The sequence below is a fragment of the Hyperoodon ampullatus genome (assembly GCF_949752795.1).
Source record: "Hyperoodon ampullatus genome assembly, chromosome: 3".
Classification (NCBI taxonomy): domain Eukaryota; kingdom Metazoa; phylum Chordata; class Mammalia; order Artiodactyla; family Ziphiidae; genus Hyperoodon; species Hyperoodon ampullatus.
The window spans coordinates 131,908,491-131,928,483 of NC_136916.1; the positions used below are offsets into that span (position 1 = coordinate 131,908,491).

The window sequence follows — 19,993 nt, forward strand, 5'->3', positions numbered from 1 at the left end:
AATTTCCTCTTTTATAGCTGTTAACAGTTGCCTTATGTATTGAGGCGCTCCTATGTTGAGTGCATATATATTTATAATTGTTATATCTTCTTCTGCAATTCATCCCTTGATCATTATATAGTGTCCTTCCTTGTCTCTTGTAACATTCTTTATTTTAAAGCCTATTTTATCTGATATGAGTATTGCTACTCCAGCTTTCTTTTGATTTCCATTTGCATGGAATATCTTTTTCCATCCCCTCACTTTCAGTCTGTATGTGTCCCTAGGTCTGAAGTGGGTCTGTTGTAGACAGCATATAGATGGGTCTTGTTTTTCTATCCATTCTGCAAGCCTGTGTCCTTTGGTTGGAGCATTTAATCTATTGAAGTTTAAGGTAATTATCAATACCTTTGTTCCTATGACCATTTTCTTAATTGTTTTGGGTTTGTTTTTTGTTTTTTTTTTTTTTTTTTTTTGCGGTACACTGGCCTCTCACTGTTGTGGCCTCTCCCATTGCGGAGCACAGGCTCCGGACGCGCAGGCTCAGCGGCCACGGCTCACGGGCACAGCCGCTCCGCGGCATGTGGGATCTTCCCGGACCGGGGCATGAACCCGTGTCCCCTGCATCGGCAGGCAGACTCTCAACCACTGTGCCACCAGGGAAGCCCTTGGGTTTGTTTTTGTAGTTCCTTTTCTTCTCTTGTGTTTCCCACTTAGAGAAGTTCCTTTAGCATTTGTTGTAGAGCTGCTTTGGTGGTGCTGAATTCTCTTAGCTTTTGCTTGTCTGTAAAGCTTTTGATTTCTCCATCAAATCTGAATGAGAACCTTGCCAGGTAGAGTAATATTGGTTTTATGTTCTTCCCTTTCATCACTTTAAGTATATCATGCCACTCCCTTCTGGCTTGTAGAGTTTCTGCTGAGAAATCAGCTGTTAACCTTATGGGAGTTCCCTTGTATGTTATTTGTCATTTTTCCCTTGCTGCTTTCAATAACTTTTCTTTGTCTTTAATTTTTGCCCATTTGATTATTATGTGTCTCAGCGTGTTTCTCCTTGGGTTTATCCTGTATGAGACTCTCTGCACTTCTTGGACTTGGGTGGCTATTTCCTTTCCCATGTTAGGGAAGTTTTCAACTATAATCTCTTCAAATATTTTCTCGGATCCTTTCTCTCTCTCTTCTCCTTCTGGGACCCCTATAATGTGAATGTTGTTGCATTTAGTGTTGTCCCAGAGGTCTTAGGCTGTCTTCATTTCTTTTCATTCTTTTTTCTTTATTCTGTTCTGCAGCAGTGAATTCCATCATTTTGTCTTCCAAGTCACTTATCCATTCTTCTGCCTCAGTTATTCTGCTATTAATTCCTTCTAGTGTAGTTTTCATTTCAGTTATTGTATTGTTCATCTCTGTTTGTTCTTTAATTCTTCTAGATCTTTGTTAAATATTTCTTGCATCTTCTCGATATTTGCCTCCATTCTTTTTCTGGGATCCTGGATCATCTTCACTATCATTATTCTGGATTCTTTTTCTGGAAGGTTGCCTATCTCCACTTCGTTTAGTTGTTTTTCTGGGGTTTTATCTTGTTCCTTCATCTGGCACATTGTCCTCTGACTTTTCATCTTGTCTGTCTTTCTGTGAATGTGGTTTTTGTTCTGCAAGCTGCAGGATTGTAGTTCTTGCTTCTGCTGTCTGCTCTCCAGTGGATGACACTATCTAAGAGGCTTATTCAAGTTTCCTGACGGGAGTAACTTGTGGTGGATAGAGCTGGCTGTTGCTCTGGTTGGCAGAGCTCAGTAAATCTTTAATCCTCTTGTCTGCTTATGGGTGGCGCTGGGTTCCCTCCCTGTTGGTTATTTGGCCTGAGGCAACCCAACACTGGTGCCTACCTGGGCACTTTGGTGGCGCTAATGGCGGACTCTGGGAGGGCTCACGCCAAGGAGTAATTCCCAGAACTTCTGCTGCCCGTGTCCTTGTCACCACAGTGAGACACAGCTACCCCCTGCCTCTGCAGGAGAACCTCCAACACTAGCTGGTGGGTCTGGTTCAGTCTCCTATGGGGTCTCTGCTCCTTCCCCTGTGTCCCGATGTGCACACTACTTTGTGTGTGCCCACCAAGAGTGGAGTCTCTGTTTCCTCCAGTCCTGTGGAAGTCCTGCAATCAAAAACCACTAGGCTTCAAAGTCTGATTCTCTAGGAGTTCCTCCCCTCCTGTTGCCAGACCCCCAGATTGGGAAGCCTGATGTAGGGCTCAGACCCTTCCCTCCAGTGGGTGGACTTCTATGGTATAAGTGTTCTCCAGTCTGTGAGTCACACACCCAGCAGTTATGGGATTTGATTTTATTGTGATTGCCCCTCCTACCGTCTCAGTGTGGCTTCTTCTTTGTCTTTGGATGTGGGGTATCCTTTTTGGTGAGTTCCAGTGTCTTCCTACTGATGATTGTTCAGCAGTTAGTTGTGATTCTGGTGTTCTCGCAAGAGGGAGTGAGAGCATGTCCTTCTACTCTGCCATCTTGAACCAATCCCACAACAGAATATTAAGAGTGGCCATTTTTGATGGATACACTCATAGGTGACTTTTTTTCTTCTATTTTCCCAAAATTTCTATAATGAGTTGTTACTTTATACAAAGAAATTGAATAACCATAGCCTTACTTTTGTGTTATATGTGCTTTTCCACCTTACAGTTGGTTTTGTTCTTAGACACAAAGCTTTCTGGTAAAAGAGAATGTCATGATTATATTAGTCTCTTTTTCCTCTATCAATCTTAGAAAGGAAATTAGGATCACAGGTAATTTGCCTTCCTAGCATTATTGGAGTGACTCTTTTGATCTAATCCATTGTGCTAATAAGCCGTGTTGTGGATTTACCTTTCTGTTATTTCCTGTCTGAGGACAAGAGAACCATATTAACTTATGGGTTTTTGTTTGTTTGTTTGTTTGGTTTTTTTTGCCCAGTACTTCCTGATATCCAGACCTTTCCTCCCTGGTTTTAGCAGTAGCTAGGGCATTCTATGCTGACTGCCTCAGAGAAAGGACAATATAGCAGAACATAGGCATCAACTCTTTTTTTAACATCTTTATTGAGTATAATTGCTTTACAATGGTGTGTTAGTTTCTGCTGTATAACAAAGTGAATCAGCTATACATATACATATATCCCCATATCCTCTCCCTCTTGTGTCTCCCTCCCACCCTCCCTATCCCACCCCTTTAGGTGGTCACAAAGCATGGAGCTCATCTCCCTGTGCTATGCAGCTGCTTCCCGCTAGCTATCTATTTTACATTTGGTAGTGTATATATGTCAATGCTACTGTCTCACTTCATCCCAGCTTACCCTTCCCCCTCCCCGTGTCCTCAAGTCCATTCTCTATGTCTGCGTCTTTATTCCTGTCCTGCCCCTAGGTTCTTCAGAACCTTTTTTTTTTTTTAGATTCCATATATATGTGTTAGCATATGGTATTTGTTTTTCTCTTTCTGACTTACTTCATTCTGTAAGACTCTAGGTCCATCCACCTCACTACAAATAATTCAATTTCATTTCCTTTTATGACTGAGTAATATTCCATTGTATATATGTGCCACATCTTCTTTATCCATTCATCTGTCGATGGACACTTAGGCTGCTTCCATGTCCTGGCTATTGTAAAAAGTGCTGCAATGAACATTGTGGTACATGACTCTTTTTGAATTATGGTTTTCTCAGGGTATATGCCCAGTAGTGGGATTGCTGAGTCATATGATAGTTCTATTTTTAGTTTAAGGAACCTCCATACTGTTCTCCATAGTGGCTGTATCAATTTACATTCCGTTTTCTCCACACCCTCTCCAGCATTGTTTGTAGATTTTTTGATGATAGCACAGGCATCAATTCTTAGCTTATGAGTGTTGAATGATAAGACCATATCAGAGGAGATAAGGAAGAGCAAAGTTTCACCACTTCTCCCCCAGTAGTTCCACAGTCTGTGAAGGAGGGACGGTGAAGTTGAAGAGAACTGGGAGAGCTTAGATGTTAACACAGGAGTTTCCTAGATAAGGTTGCTCTGTACCCCCAAATCTCAGGGAGGTTTGAGGGATCTGAGAGCATAGGAAACCCATGTTTCACTTCTTGGGTAGAAACAGGGCAAGCAGCAGGAAACGAGAGTTCTCTAAGCTTTATGTGGTATGGAAAAAGTGAGAATATTTCCCAGGAGCACAAAAGTCATGATGACATGAAAAGAAAGGTGACCAGATGTGATTTTAGTCTTCACGTTCACTCTTTATTCTGCCAACTGCAAACTGCTGTAAGTTTTAGTTTTAGAATTTCCATTTAGTTCTTTTTTATAGTTTCCATTTCTTTACTAAGATTCTCTACCTGCCCACTCACAATTTCCTGTAGTGTTGTGAACAAATCTTGAAGTTAGTTTCTATTGACTGCTTTTTTTGTTTGTTTTTGACTCTTTGGTTGACTTTTTGCCACCACTTTTACCACCTGGTGATGATAGTGTCAGAACTGAGTTAAGCAACAACACTAACACATACCAAGAGTCTGTTGTCAAAGCAATCACTTCAAGTGGGGCAGGGCACCATCTCATTAGAAATGGTGCCTAATGTGTGATGATTTCCAATCTTCAAATAAGGACAGTTACAAAAGCCTTGTGAAAACTGTAAGGATAGCATCTCCAGTCTTCTTGATTAGTTTCAAGAAACCAACAAGACCTTCCCACTCATTAAGGAGTAGAACTGGAAGAGAACTGAAAACATTAGCATTTAACCCCCTGCCTTCTACCAAGTAGAAAAGAGTCCTCCAATGATTAATTTTTTTCTGAGTAAAAAGCAGCTTCCTTGCATTTCCTGATATAAAGATAATACATACTTGTAGAAAAATCTACCAAGACAGAAAGACATAAAGAATAAAGTACTACCAGAGAAATTACCATTAATATTTTGCTGAACATCCTTCTAGATGCTGCTCTGTGCAAATACTTATGCATATAATTTTATTTATGAATGGAATAATATACACGCTTTTAACTCAAGTGGTAGAGATCATTATCAGTAAATATAGATACACATCTTCCTTTTTAATGACTGTATACTGTGTTATATAGGTGTACCAAAATTTATTAAACCAGTCCTCAATGGCAGGACATTTAGTTCTAGATTCTTGCAATGATGAACATTATTTCTGCTTTCTCTGTGTAACATCTTTGTGTACTTGTCAGATTATGTCTCCTTGAGGCAGTATATTTCTATAACACTATTTCTGGGCTGAAGCACATTCAACCGACTTGATGCCTGGACCTATGGGGCAGTGTGGTGACTTTGTATTATGTCAGCTCAGCTAAGCAGGATCTATCTTCCAGATCTTGTATGGTTTCATTTTTGCATGAGCTCTGGAAGGCAACAGTGAGGCAGTGGCCATGGTTTTCACGCTCTGAAGGACAGTGCAGGGCTCCAGGTGTGGTGGTAATTCTAGCACATTTTAGCTGATCTGCTGGCTCTCCTTGCTGGCATGAGGCAGCACCCAGCTCCTGCCAGATCTTCAGCTTCTCCAGGTCCTAAGCCAAGTGCATGTGCAGCTCCATGAAGGGTGCCAGCTTCTCCTGCAGTATATCTGCATCATCAAGTTAGAAGTAATGAGAGACACACACAGGTGCAGTCTGTCTTTGAAGATTACGTTGTTCGTGAATTCCAGTTTGTCCCCACAAGTTCTAAGTCTGTTCTTGCTCTCATCCATATCCAGCTTTCTATCCTGACTGCCTCTGGCTGTCTATGGTGATTTCAGGTGCAACACTAGAACCAGAGACAGCAAACAGCCTTGCATAGACTCCCCCACCTTCTCCCACCAACATGTAAGGTCCAAAGCAGCCCTGTCCAATAGAACTTCTGTGATGACGTGGTTCTGTTTCTCTGGTTGAATCCTGCTGACCAGTGGGGAACAGAATGTAGACAGAAAGCCAGCATGCTAGGAACGGCAGGCTGGAGGAAAGAGTCCTGGAGGTTCACCAGCCTGCCACCACTGACATTCTTACATGAGGAAAATAAACCCCCTGTGAGCTTGCGCTGTTGGGAATCCCATCCCCAACCTAATTCCCAAGCCAGAATCATCAAAGTGAGCTAAAATAGTCATAGACTGCAAGCAGGCTGCAGGAAGGGGTGCTCTTCAGCAGGCAATCTTTCCTTTACTCTCAGAGCATGACTTCCCACACCCCCTTTCCAGTTCCCTTTGCAGATCCTTCCCCAAGTGAGCACGACCTTCCTTACAAAATATAATTACCCATGTTGTCTGTCAAACTGGGTTTTTTGTTTTAAACAGCAGCCCATTTTCGTGACTCTGCATATGTGACAGTGGGTAGTAAGAAACCATTTTTGTCAGCTCCAGTCCCTGAAACTGGCCACTTACCAATTCAGCTTTACCAGGAACGGTTCTTTCCAGATGGGTCCTGAACGGTTAACTGAACATGAAAAAAATGTATGGCTGAACATTTTCTTTCGCGGCTGAGCTTGAGTAGAGAACAATGTGCAGTGGTTTCAAGCTGTGCCCACAAACACAATTCTACACAATCACAAGGAACATTTCTTTTCTTTTTTTCTTTTTTTTAATGGTTTTTTAAACAAGTGGTTATCCGTTATGGTGTTGACATAAGAAAAGGCGAAATGCTGGGAACCGAATCAAAACGACAGTGCAACAGGCAGCTTGGTGTGAGCGTGTTTTGGTTCCTTGAATGCACAGGCTTGCTTTTCACTTCCTCCTAACTCTGGTCCCGCCTTCTTGGTGTGTTTTCCTGAAAATGCTTTTAAAAAGAAAAGAAAAAGAACATATTGGTCTTACTGCAAGCCGTCTTTGGTGTCTGTTGTTCCCTTCTTTTTCACGTCTCACGGAACTGGGTCCTCCTAACTTCTCTACTCTCTAGTGAGTCGCTTAGCTCTCCCCGGCGTTGCCCGCCTTGTGTGAATCCTGCGCAGACCCCGCCAGTGCCCCGTACTCCCTCCCAGCCCTCTACCAGGGCTAAACTCTTCCCAGCGGTGGTCAGGCAGCCTGCGGGCATCCAGCAAGCCGAGCAGCGGAGAACGAGGACCGCTGCTCCCACCGTCCACCCTCGCGCCCCGCCCAGCGCGCACTCCGCCCCCGCGCTCCCGGAGAGACTTGCAGTGTGACGCGCCCACCTCCCGGCGGCTCGCGGGCTCTCGCTCTGGGACAGCCGCCACCCCCGGGAGACGTGGAAGAGGTGGCGGCGGCGGCGGCGGCTCCCTGGGCGCGGGCCGGCGGAGGAGCGTGGAGCGCCGTATGGATGCGGCAGCAGAGCGGCTTCTCCGCAAGCCTTGGGAGACCCGGGCAGAGCCCGCCCTCTATGCGCGCTGGGGGCCGGCAGGGGGCTCTGGATTTCGGTCCCTCCCCTTTCCCTGGGTGTCTCGGAGCACTCCGGCTCTCAGACCCTCCTCCAGCCAGGTGCTGGCCGGCGGGAGAGGAGGACGCATCTCTTCTTCCGGCGCCCCACCATGGGCAATACGTCCAATGACTCCCAGCCAGAGAACTGCGATACTCGACAGTGGCTCCCCTCCGGCGAAAGCCCAGCCATCAGCTCCGTGATGTTCTCGGCCGGGGTGCTGGGGAACCTCATCGCGCTGGCGCTGCTGGTGCGTCGCTGGCTGGGGGACTCGGGGCGCAGCGCCGGCCGCGGGAACTCCATCTCGCTGTTCCACGTGCTGGTGACAGAGTTGGTGTTCACCGATCTGCTGGGGACCTGCCTCATCAGCCCTGTGGTGCTGGCTTCGTATGCGCGGAACCAGACCCTGGTGGCCCTGGAGCCCCAGAGGCGCGTGTGCACCTACTTTGCCTTCTCCATGACCTTCTTCAGCCTGGCCACCATGCTCATGCTCTTCGCCATGGCCCTGGAGCGCTACCTAGCCATCGGACACCCCTACTTCTATCAGCGCTGGGTCACATACCGTGGTGGCCTGGCTGTGCTGCCCGCCATCTACACAGTCTCCCTGCTCTTTTGCTCCCTGCCGCTGCTGGACCACCGGCAGTACGCCCAGTACTGCCCTGGGACGTGGTGCTTCATAGGGCATGAGCAGACCACGTACCTGCGGCTTTACGCCACCTTGCTGCTACTGCTCATCATCGCGGTGCTCGCCTGCAACTTCAGTGTCATCCTCAACCTCATCCACATGCATCGCCGGGGCAGGAGAAGCCGCTCCGGACCCTCCTTGGGCAGCAGCCGGGGCGGCCCTGGCAGCCACAGGAAAGGGGAAAGGGTATCCATGGCGGAGGAGACGGACCATCTCATTCTCCTGGCTATCATGACCATCACCTTCGCCGTCTGCTCCTTGCCTTTCACGGTGAGTCGCTCCCTTCATTTCCACAGAGGAACTGGGCAGCCTTCTCACACTCTTCCCTCTTACTCCCACCCTTTCCACCACCACACACATTTTGCAACTTGTAAAATTATGGCCTCATTTGTAAAGGGTCTATAGCCTTCCCCTCTCACTTCTCACCTTTGCCTCACTTCCTACTTCCCTAACCCCAGCAAACGGGCATCTCTATGCTAGTGCTTCTCATTTACCAACACAGTCCCCCTGAAAGGGAGTCCTGGCTCTCCACTAAGCCAGCGCAGACTGCCACCCTAGAGCCCGAAGCTGCTGTACAAGGCCAGTCTGGCTTAGTACCTGACGAAGAATCAGCCCCTTCCACCTTTGGATAGTTTTCAGTTACAACCTGACTTCCCTGAGCTGTAGTTTGCCTCCCGGTGCCCCCCTCCACTGGTGCTAGTTCTCCAGGCTCTGCCTTCTACTTCTCCTAGAGCAAAATGTAATATTCAACCCATAGCATTCCACTGAGAATGGACATTGAGAATGGTCCCAGGTGAGAAGGGTCCATGTTGCCAGAAGTCCAGAGCATTCATTGTCTTAAAAGTTCAATAAAACCTAGTTTACAGATTTCCCAAACTACATATTGGGAGCATAACTCTTTTTTGCCATGAAGATTCATGATATGTTCATAATGATAATTAGAGGAAAGGCTGCTTGCTTGGAGGAACCCCTTGCCTAGGTTCTGGGCTGGGTGCTGCCCTAGTTGGGGGCCACGTCAGTGGTTAGTTCCATGATGCTGTGAGTTTGAGCCTCCTAAGGTGTAATGTGGGTAGCAGAGCCTGGGATGTATCCGAGCATGTGCTGGCCTCTTACAGAGACATGAGAGCTCAGTTTCAGCAGCTCCACTTCCTAATCTTCAGAAGCACAAGACTGACCCTACAGGGAATAGACAGTTGGCAGTGACTCTCACCTGACACAGTCTTGGAGAAAAGAAAAAGATAAACGATGCTGCCACTGGTCAGTGTGACCTGTAGAAGCTGAAGAAGTAACTTTATCCTACTTCCCGCCTCCCTCACTGCTTTTGATTATCTTCATAAACTCATCCATAGGGGTGGGAGAGGACACGGGATCCTAAAAGCCTAGATATGACCCTCCCACACACACAGATTAACTCCCTTTTTTACCTATGTTCTCTCCTCCCTGGTCCCCACTGTCCTCACATTTCTGCCCCATCTTCTGTCAGGGTAGAAGCTGCTCTGAATCAATAAGTTACACTTTGAGAGGAATGAGGTGGAGCATGTAAAAGATGCCCTTTTATAAAATGAAGTAGGATGTGGGAGGCTGCATCTCCCATTCACCCTGAGCTGGGGAGTTTGCAACAGAAATGCTGTGAGGTAGAAACCAACATGACTTCCACACGTTTGTTTTGTTTTACTGGTAGAACAACATTAGGAGCTAAATTAACTTTTTGGGGTTGGGACTAGGATGCAGAACATACATGTATCTGTGAGCGAAAGCATTTCAAGTTCCACTAAACAACTTAGAATTTAACTTGAGAGACATAAACCATTTCTGAATTGGGGGGTACCTGTTTTGGACTGGTGGAAATCAGGATGTCCGTTCTTAGAGTTTTATCTATCATTTGTGAGTGTGTATGTATAAAAATACCTTCCACCCTCAGCTACTTAAATAGCTTGGGAACAGGCTCAGAGGTGACCACACACTTGTGAAAAGGATTGTTATTCCCTTTGAGGAGGAAAGCAGGAAGAAAAGGTCTCCCCCTTGATCATGATTGACCCACAGCATAAGCTGTATTTTTTTAAATAAAGGCAGTGATTTTCAATAGGTTCCCTTGTTTTCAAGTAAATTTCCCTTTTGTCATGAGAATTCCATCATTGCCATATGTTGATTTTCAGATACACACACACTCGTTTCATTTACTGTTAAGCCAGGGGCAACTCCAGAGTTGCCAAATGGAAGAACTAGAAGTCTGGTTAGAAAGGGTGGGGACGTAGGAAGTTTGCTTTGAAGCTGAGTTTTTATTTGAGTGCCTGTTTATGGTTTTGGGGGGCCAGATGAAGATTATGAGGGGGCTTTAGCTCCTTCAAGCCACTCCTTGGCATTGACAGTGTCAGCAAATATTATCTAGGGTCTCTTCTGCATGTATGCATGACAAAGAGTCCCAGACAAAGAGCGGGAAAAATGCCTAGTGTTAATGTAATCTAAAAAGTTGGCCAAGCTGACTTCTTGCCTTGGGGCTAACATGACACATTTTCCAGATGAACTACAGATAACCCAGTAGATGCAAAACAGATATTTGAACTGTACCCTAAATGGGAAGTACCAAGTCATCTCTCAATAGGGAAATTTACTTTGACCATTGACTAATTTTATCACTAGATTATTGATACTTGTTAGTATCTTTCATTTACACAGCACTTTAAGCATTACGAAATGCTACACTATCCAGAATTTAGTTACTTCTTGGAAGGCTTATCTGACAATTCAAAACTCAAAGCTACTGAATGGTACATTACATTCTGCTATTTCAGAATGCTTGGCATGTGTCCCTGGGGGGTGCTTTTCCCCCACGTCCTTTTATTCTACTTGGCCCACACTAAAATTGTGGTCAGAAATGGCCTACACCAATCTCCCGCCCAAGGCAGGAATCATTTCCACATATCCTAACCCGGGCTCTGATAGAAAAGGCAAGGGCTTCTGGTTGCCTTCAGAAATTCTCCTGTTCTAAAATAGCACACGCAGCCCAATAGAAATACAGCATGAACCACAAATGCAAGCCACATAAGGAATTTCAAATTTTCTTGTACCCACATGACAAAAAGTAAAAAGAAATAATTGAAATTAATTATTAATATATTTTATTTAACCCAGTATATCTAAAATATTATCGAGGCAAAATGTATCAATGTAAAATAATTATTAAATATTTAATATTTAATTTAATATTTAATATTTAATTAAATATTTAATTTATTAAATATAAAAATAACTATTCCAACTAATTTTCTTCCTGTGTCCCAGAAAATACTAGCAATCTACCCTGTCTCTGCCTCTTTCTAACTCGGGATAACAGAACTGCTTTCTGTGGCCCTCAAAGTGGGCCATGCCACTGGCCCAGCAAGGAGAGCTCACAGCTGTGTACCCAGTGGGACAACAGCCTAATCAGCACTCCAGGAATGAGAAGAGGGGAGTGGGGAATTGAGGAAACCTGAACTGCTAATGAATGTCGCCGTTGTCCCAAGGTGTGGGCAGGTTACAATTACTGCTTCCTCCAAGAATGCCGGTCTAGGACTTTCAAAGTTTGGGAATTGAAACTCAAAATATTAAATGCCCAGCACACTGTAATGAAGTCAAGTTCAACTTCAAATGTCATTATTATCAACATCAAAGTGGCTAACATTTTTTTAAACGTCTTTATTGGCATATAACTGCTTTACAATGGTGTGTTAGTTTCTGCTTTATAACGAAATGAATCAGCTATACTTATACATATATCCCCATATCTCCTCCCTCTTGGATCTCCCTCCCTCCCACCCTCCCTATCCCACCCCTCTAGATGGTCACAAAGCACCGAGCTGATCTCCCTGTGCTATGCATCTGCTTCCCACTAGCTATCTATTTTACATTTGGTAGTGTATATATGTCCATGCCACTCTCTCACTTTGTCCCAGCTTACCCTTCCCCCTCCCCGTGTCCTCAAGTCCATTCTCCATGTTTGCGTCTTTATTCCTGTCCTGAATGGCTAACATTTTTGAGTGCTAATTTTTACATACATTAATCCATTATCTTCACAACAATCTGTCAAATAGGTAACATTTTTACTCCCATTTTACAAATGAGGCAAATAACTTACCCTGGGTCCCGCAGCTCGTGAGTGAGTGCTGGAGCCAGGATTCAAAGCCAAGCAGCTTAAGCACAGAGCCTGTGCTTTTAATCACAATACTGTCAGAAAGTACTCATTTCAGGGGTAACATATGAGAAGATTAATCCAAGATTTATAAGAGAATTGTGAAGATGTTATAAATATCTGGCCCACTTTGTCTCTTAATTTCAACTTTTAGCTTTAAAAATACAATGGCAAAGACCTTTTTCTCCTTATCAGATCAAGGGGCCTGAGCTGGGGCTAAGGGTACAGTTTCTTTTTCCTTCTGCACTGACCTATGCATTAAAAGGCTGAGTCTGAGATTTTAGGAGATCGGCTAGTTTAAATGCTGGTCTAAATTAAGAAAGAATCAGATTACCCCTCACATAAAATTTTCTGTTGGTACACATAAGATATAACTGATTTTTTAAAAAAGCATTATTTTGGAGATCCAATATAAAGTCATGCATAGGACCAACAACATATTCCAAACTGTTTATGCACTAAAGGAATATTGTGTAAATTAATACATTCCTCATGTTAATCAGATGTTGTCATCAGTTCACAGTGATAAATATAAACTTTCTTCCTGAAATGAAACAGGACACAGGAAATATATCAGACCTCCATCCTTGACTCAGATACTGTTTGTCTCTTAATTTCCAACCCATATCTAGCCATTTTCTCACTACTTTACTAATAATTGTGAATAACTTCTGGTCATTTTAAACTGTTTTCCCCATGCCATTAGGATAAAGTACTTACGCATTTTATTCAGTTCTAAAATTTCAAGAGTGAACCATTGACTCATTCTAAAATGTCTTCATCTTTAGAAATTCTTTAGGGCTATAATTTCTAGGTTACTCTGATTAGTGGAAATCTGATCTTTGAAATACAGAACAAACTCAAGTAAACAGTACTGGAGTTTCCCATTCATTCCTGGTACTCTTTATGTAAAATGTAACGTGAATGGGGGTTGTAAAACTGATTTGAAATTTGTCAATTACATACATGCACAGTATCACAATTCTAGTAGGGATGAAAGAGAAATTCAGAAATCTCTATGTATAACCAAAACAAACTTTGCCTAGTGATATTTTGAGTTAATATCCATGTACTACTGGAAGGCCCTTTATCATTCATACATCATCAATGATGTGTTTGGGGATTGTTGAAAGAGTTTTAACACACCTTACCTTTTAAGAGAAAGTTCTTCTATATGAGTGTTTTCACTTGACACCTTTTCCTTTGCCATTTGATGTTATGAAATTGTGGTTGTAAATAATGACATAATTACACTGATTTTTAAAAATTTAGACAGCAAGAACTATGGTCCTTTTCCCTAAAGAGAAGTGGTGTGTTATGTCTACACCCTTGGTCAAGGTGATCATCACTGCCTGCCATCTAGCTGTGGAAAGCGTGGAAGAAAGAAAAGACCCAAAGAAAACCAAGTAGCTACTTAGATATAGCCATGGTTTTAAAATCTATAAACAGGAGCAATAATACCCATAAATCTTGGTGACACATTTGGGAAAAAGTCTCCTACAAACCCATAATCAGTCAGTGGTGAATTTCATGTGAGACTTTACATCAGAGGCTTTTTATATAGATGGTGGCAGAGTGTGTAGTGGCTAAGAGGAAAGTCTGGGTCCTGCTGCTATATTTGCATGGCTTCCCCACTTACCTGCGGTGTGATTTGGGACAGGATAACTAATTGTCTGAGCCTTGATCTCCTCCTTACTATAATGGGAGTAATAACACTTTACAGATTTGTATAAAGATTAAACACAACAAGACACAAATTGCTTAGCACCATGCCTGGCATACAGGTATTCAGTAAATATTAACTACTCTTTCCATAGGATTCAGTTTCCAAAGGAAAATCATTTTATATTAATGACCAGGAACTGAATTCTGGAAGCTCCATGTCATTTGTTTGATTGGCCAGGCCTAAGTGGGTCTTTTGTTTTTAAGTGTGATAAATGAATAACTTTAAACTATTTCAATTTTGGGGTAAGGGTCTAAAGCAGTGGGTCTCAACTTTGCCTGCATATTAGGATCACCTGGGGGGCTTTAAAAGCCCTGACACCTGGGTTACAGCCCAGACTAATTAAATCAGAGTCTCTGAGAGAGGGAGCAAGCTATCAGAGTATTTTTATTTCTTTATTTAAAATTTTTTTTCCATCAGAATATTTTTAATTGTCCACAGGTGATTTCAGTGCACAGCCAAATAAATTTCTCACTTACTCTAAAATTCTGAACCCACTATGTAGTCACATTAAAGGTAGGAAAGTAGCTGAAACAGTGCCAGGTCAGTGCCAAGATAAAGTTTTCCATGGAGGTGGCAAGGATTCTATGGAAGACAAAAGAATACTAATTTTCCTCTGTGCCGCTTTCCAGGTATCACAACAAGCTCTGTATTCTTAGCAAAGCCCTATAGAGAGAGTCTGTCCTAAGGAATTAAAATTCACTAGGCTGGTTTACATTAGTCCTTGGTATTTTTCTCATAGCAGATTTATTTGTAGTATGTGCAAAAGCATGTATAAATTCTACCAGCCTCTGAAGCTGAAGTCCAGAATATCACCAAAACATTATTCATTAATTGACTTCTATCCATTGTGTCAGCCTTTAATTAAAATCCAGAATCAGCTGGAGGGAGAGGGAATGAGGAGTTAGTGTTTAATGGGTACAGAGTTTCAGTTTAGGAAGATGTAAAAAGTTCTGGAGATGGATGGTGGTGATGGTTGCTGTTCCCTGTTCTTTTTATATGATGGTCAGTCAAGTGCAGCCACAAGAGGAGACAGGAGATGCTCCAGGAAACACAGTTTATCAAACTCACAGGTCTGAAAAACAGGAAGCACTGCGTAACGTGCAGGGCCACATGAGGAAGTACCAGTGCAGGTCTGGAGGAAAAAGAAGCAGGAGCTGGGGAGAGCCTGGGCCACGGACTTTACTGGAGTTTCTGAGGGAAAGGCAAGGCAGAGTAGGGTAAACAGTTTAGGACTGGCTATTTTGAAGCATTTCGACAGGCTCTAAGCTATACGAGTAGCCCCTAGTCGCCCTGTACCAGGCCTTGGAATGATTAAAGCTGCCTCCTAGGGGTAAAGAGCCACACAGCGGAGCTCTGCATTGGTTAGTTTGCATATTAAGCGATTGCTCCTGGGTGAGCCCTAGGCTATCTCTAAGAATTGGCTAGCCCTGGAAGGGGCAGTCTCTCCCCAGCCAGAAAGTTTTTATGATGTCAAAACATCATAATATACAGAAAATAAAAATACAAACAGTACAGTTGCACAACAATGTGAATGTACTTAATGACACTTGAAAATGGTTAAAATGGTAAATTCTATTCTATGTATAATTTAAATTAAAAAGAAAAAACCCAGGGTCCACAAGATCGAAAATGGTGAACTCTAGGCAAAAGCCAAGAACCGAAGGAAAAAAAAAGGAGAGGTAGGAGAAGACAAAACTTACATCAAGAACCTCAAGGTTCTCTGAAGTATGTCTCTTTTCCAAGCGTAAAAGAGGAAATTATCTTCTACAACATATTGGCCACCTCCTGAAATGCAAATTTTAAGCATTTCTAAAAATTACTCAGCATAGTGGATAAAAAAAGGAAACAAATAGTACAGAATTGCTTCATCCTCCAAAACCATTTTTCACTTCTCATTGGTCTGTCACACTCTAAAGAGATCAGGAACTATGGTTTGGGTTATTTGCCACTGAAAACCTGACTCATCTTCATGTGTGACCCATGACACTAGAGGCTGAGCCCTCTCTACATGGCCCACTAGACAATCCAGTATTATATTCTTCGGCAAAATTAGATCTAAACTCAGCTACAGACTTTTTCTACAACAGAATGCTCAGTTTGTGTGTGTGTGTGTGTGTGGTGACTAATATATTTTAATCTATTGGGTTTATGTACACTGTTATCCTGAATTCCTAAACTTCAAAATCGCTCCTTAAATACACCATATAAGTACTATCAATTTCTCATCCAAAATAGTTTAGCTGACAAGAAAAGTATTGCTCCCTTGCATATCCCCACCTAACTTTCCTCTTCTCTGTATACTCAGGGACATCCACCATCAGTTCTTTCTTTCTTTTTTTTCCTTTACTCATCTGCCAAGTCTTTTCTCCATTCCCATAAGCCAAGATTCTCTGGCATAAACACCTATGGCTGCCAAACCTTCCTGATATTGTCCTAACATAAGCAACCCGAAGATGACTACTCTTCTCCCTCCCTGCAATTTGCTTTGTATATCCAGTTGCCAGATGCCTGCAGAGTAAGTAGTGGGGGGAAAAGGAAACAAACCATTCCTTCTTCTGGCAAGGGAGAGTGGAGGAAAGAAGGAATAGCTCTCTAACTCACCAGCTGCCTTAGGTAAGAAAGTCCCAGGAGCTCTATAAACAACTGGTTTCAAACGACTAGGTGTGATTTACATGTTTCTCTCTCTTCTGTAAGCCATGTGGAAATGTTTGATCTTTATCAAGCATGTACTGGTCCATTCTCTGCAATCTGACCAAAAAGTTGTGTTGTTCCCTAAATATCTAAGAAATCGGACGAGAGCTGGTATACTGCTCTGAGGACATTGGCCAATGCGTAAAGATGTGTCAGCTTTCCAGTGTTTAGGGCTTTGTTCTGAAGACCTTTGGTCTAACATAGGCGACCTGGATGTAGCACACGGTGAGCACTGCTCTGGTGTCAAGGGACTTGGAATTTGTGTCCTGAGCCGGCCACTAACCAGCCCTGGGAACTTGGGCAAGTACCTCACCTTCTCTGCACCGTGGTGTCCTCACTGGTAAAATGGAGATAATAAAGACTGACATTGGGGGGGGCACCTATTAAGTGAGCAGTTTTCAGTAGCTGACCTGGATGATTTCCTGTCATCCTGCCAACAACCCCAAGAATAGGTATTGTTATCGTTATCACCCATTTTAAAGATGCAGAAATGAAGGCACAAAGAGGTTAGTTTTCTTACTTATGGTCCCAAAGCTATCTGTGGAGCCAGGATTCAAACCCAGGCAGCCCAATGGCCAGAACACAGGCTCTGTTGTGTGCCCTCTCACTGAATTGTCGTAATGAAGCCAGATTCAGTTTTTGGAAGTAAATGCAACATGTTGTTATTAACTCACTTCCTCATCTGTCAGAAAGAGACAATACTTAGGTTTCAGAGTGTCTGTAAGACATAAACATGTGTGAGAGGAGTGAGATTTTGCTACCTCTCTCTTACCACCATGGCCACACACAAAACACGTTTTGCTTTTCAATCTTAAGAAATTGCATGTGGTCTAAGCCTGTCCACTGCTACCATGTAAAACTAACATCCTTTTCCCCGTTTGCTTCTTACAGATTTTTGCATATATGAATGAAACCTCTTCCCGGAAAGAAAAGTGGGACCTCCAAGCTCTTAGATTTTTATCAATTAATTCAATAATTGACCCTTGGGTCTTTGCCATCCTGAGGCCTCCTGTTCTGAGACTAATGCGTTCAGTCCTCTGTTGTCGGGTTTCATTAAGAACACAAGATGCAACACAAACTTCCTGTTCTACACAGTCAAATGCCAGTAAATAGGTTGAACTTTGAGGATGGTAGTTAAGAAGTGCTTAGTTAGCCAGCATCTGGAAGATCATTTTGAAGTGGTTCCTTGGAGAAATGGGAAAAAGTTAGTTTATAAATACAATGAAGCTACCCTAATAAAACAGAGTAAACAAACATTTCAGCAGTGGTTTGGGCTACAGACATGCTGACAAGGCACTTCGTGGAAGGTATCAGAAGGATCTATAAAACCTACCCTCAAAGAGCATGTTCCATGGCCTTTAGAGGAAAAACCAATTGCATTTAAGATCCAGTGCCTTTTGATTTAAGCTTTCCTGTTGAATGAGAAAGCATGTAGTTTTGTAATTTGTTTAAAACCCTAAATAGTTACTGTGTTTTCCATTTTAATCTTCTAGGCTAGTACCATTATAAACATACAGTGTACAGTCAGACCAGATAAAACTTCTTACGTATTCTCTAGGAAGTGGATATGTGCAAGCAACCAAGCCCGGTGTCTTGTGATTGTCCTTTCTTTGGACAATGAATCTGAAAACCATAGGTACTTTGTAGTACTGTATGTTTGTGTATGTGGGAGTACTCTCTTTTTACAACAGTATTACTCAGTATTACTGAGTAAGCTCAGCTCATTAATGTCAGCTTTTTCACCATCCACAAGAAGCTGTGTGTCAGTGTCAGGTTATTTATTTTATAACGTCTGCCGTGCTAATAGTAACCAAATAGGCTAGGAATTTTCCTCTCAACAATAAATAGTAGACTATTAAGAAAGGTAATTCTGATTAATACTCTTCATTCTATTTCCAGGGACTCGTATATGTGGCTATGTCTGAAGCCAAATATTAGGATTAAAAACTGAAAAATCTGGTCAGTTCTTCAGATACACTGGAACTCTTTTAATGCTGATGTTGAGGCCATAACTAACATCTACTTTATAGGATGGTTGTATTGTAGCAAAATTCATCTGGGAAATATGGCTTGACTCATACTGTATAGGAAATCATGTAACAATGAGTCATATCTTAATATATTTCTAAATCTAAATGTTTGGCATTATGTAAACTTGGCATAAAATATTTCAGTGAATTTGCACTGTTTAATCATATCTTAGTTACAGTGTAAACTCATCTGAAATGTTACAAAAATAAACGATAAAACAAAAAATTGAAAATGGGATAGTATGTGATGAATTCCCCCCAAACAACAATTTATGATTAGTGTAGATATAATAATTTTTAAAATGAGATAAAAGTGGAAATTTTTCATTTAATTTGGCAGGTTTTTAAAGTGTGGTTGCATTACAGATTACAGTTTGAAATATTCAATACAGTACTTGGTATTAGAGGATATTTTTTCCCTTATAGCATGATCTTTGAAATAGTAGACACCTTATTTTTTTGCAGTGAGTGTTATTACAATATAGTTGTAATAAAAAACCAAAAAAGAATGTTAGTCTCATTGAGTTGCTTACGCAAAACTATTTCCTATAAGTGGTTATCAGACTAGATGATCACTTAGAAGTGATTCCAGACCTATCTAGAAATCAGTGTATTTTGACACAATCTATGTCAAATCATCCCTTATTTTAAAGAGAATAAATGAATGCTTTGCTTTCCTACTAATTTATACAACCAGGCAAAGTTTAACTTAGCTAAAATCTGGACATGTAAATAAATCTTCCCTGTCCACCAAGTATTCTAGAGTTAAGAAATTGTTCTAAATAGCATTAACTAGGCTCATGGGTAATTCCTAAACATAAAACTATAAAGTTATTTTGAATCTGGAAGATTAATTTCCTTTATCAGATGACTTTTTTCCCCTCCAAATGAAAATGTTAAGTACAATCATTCACCGTACCTCACCACCCCCCAAAATTCTCGAATAATGCCTGAGAACTTAAAAACACAAACTTGGACATAATATCACTAGTGGGAACAAAATTTTCACTCTGTGGTCCCAAAATATGAGTTTAAGTCATTAAGAACTGATAGATTTCCAGCGCTTTGATTTCTAGTATATTCCTGTTCCTTGCACTGTGTTAAATGACTAAATCCTGTTATTTCATCTGCACTGAGATTTACATAGAAGGAATTGAAAGTTAAAATACTATGTAATAGTAAACCGCTTACTATTAATGGAAATTTCAAGGTAATAGAAAAAATTACTTATATTGGATATGTAAATATTTTTTTTAATTTTAAAATATTTTTAAAAATCACATCACATCAGACGTACCTATTTAAGTTTACTGACTCATTTTCAAGTAAAATAAAAAACACAGAATTTAGCCTG

At 42.0% G+C, this 19,993-nt stretch overlaps 1 protein-coding gene across 1 annotated transcript; it reads left to right on the forward strand.

Moving 5' to 3' along the window:
• Window positions 1-7,267: 7,267 nt before the first annotated feature.
• On the forward strand, window positions 7,268-17,722 carry PTGER2 (prostaglandin E receptor 2; the record flags this gene model as incomplete). Its single annotated transcript, XM_079700886.1, has 2 exons — window positions 7,268-8,294; window positions 17,501-17,722. The coding sequence occupies exons 1-2, from the start codon at window positions 7,452-7,454 to the stop codon at window positions 17,720-17,722; spliced, it is 1,065 nt and encodes a 354-aa protein (XP_079557012.1). The 5' UTR covers window positions 7,268-7,451.
• Between the last annotated feature and the right edge of the window lie 2,271 nt (window positions 17,723-19,993).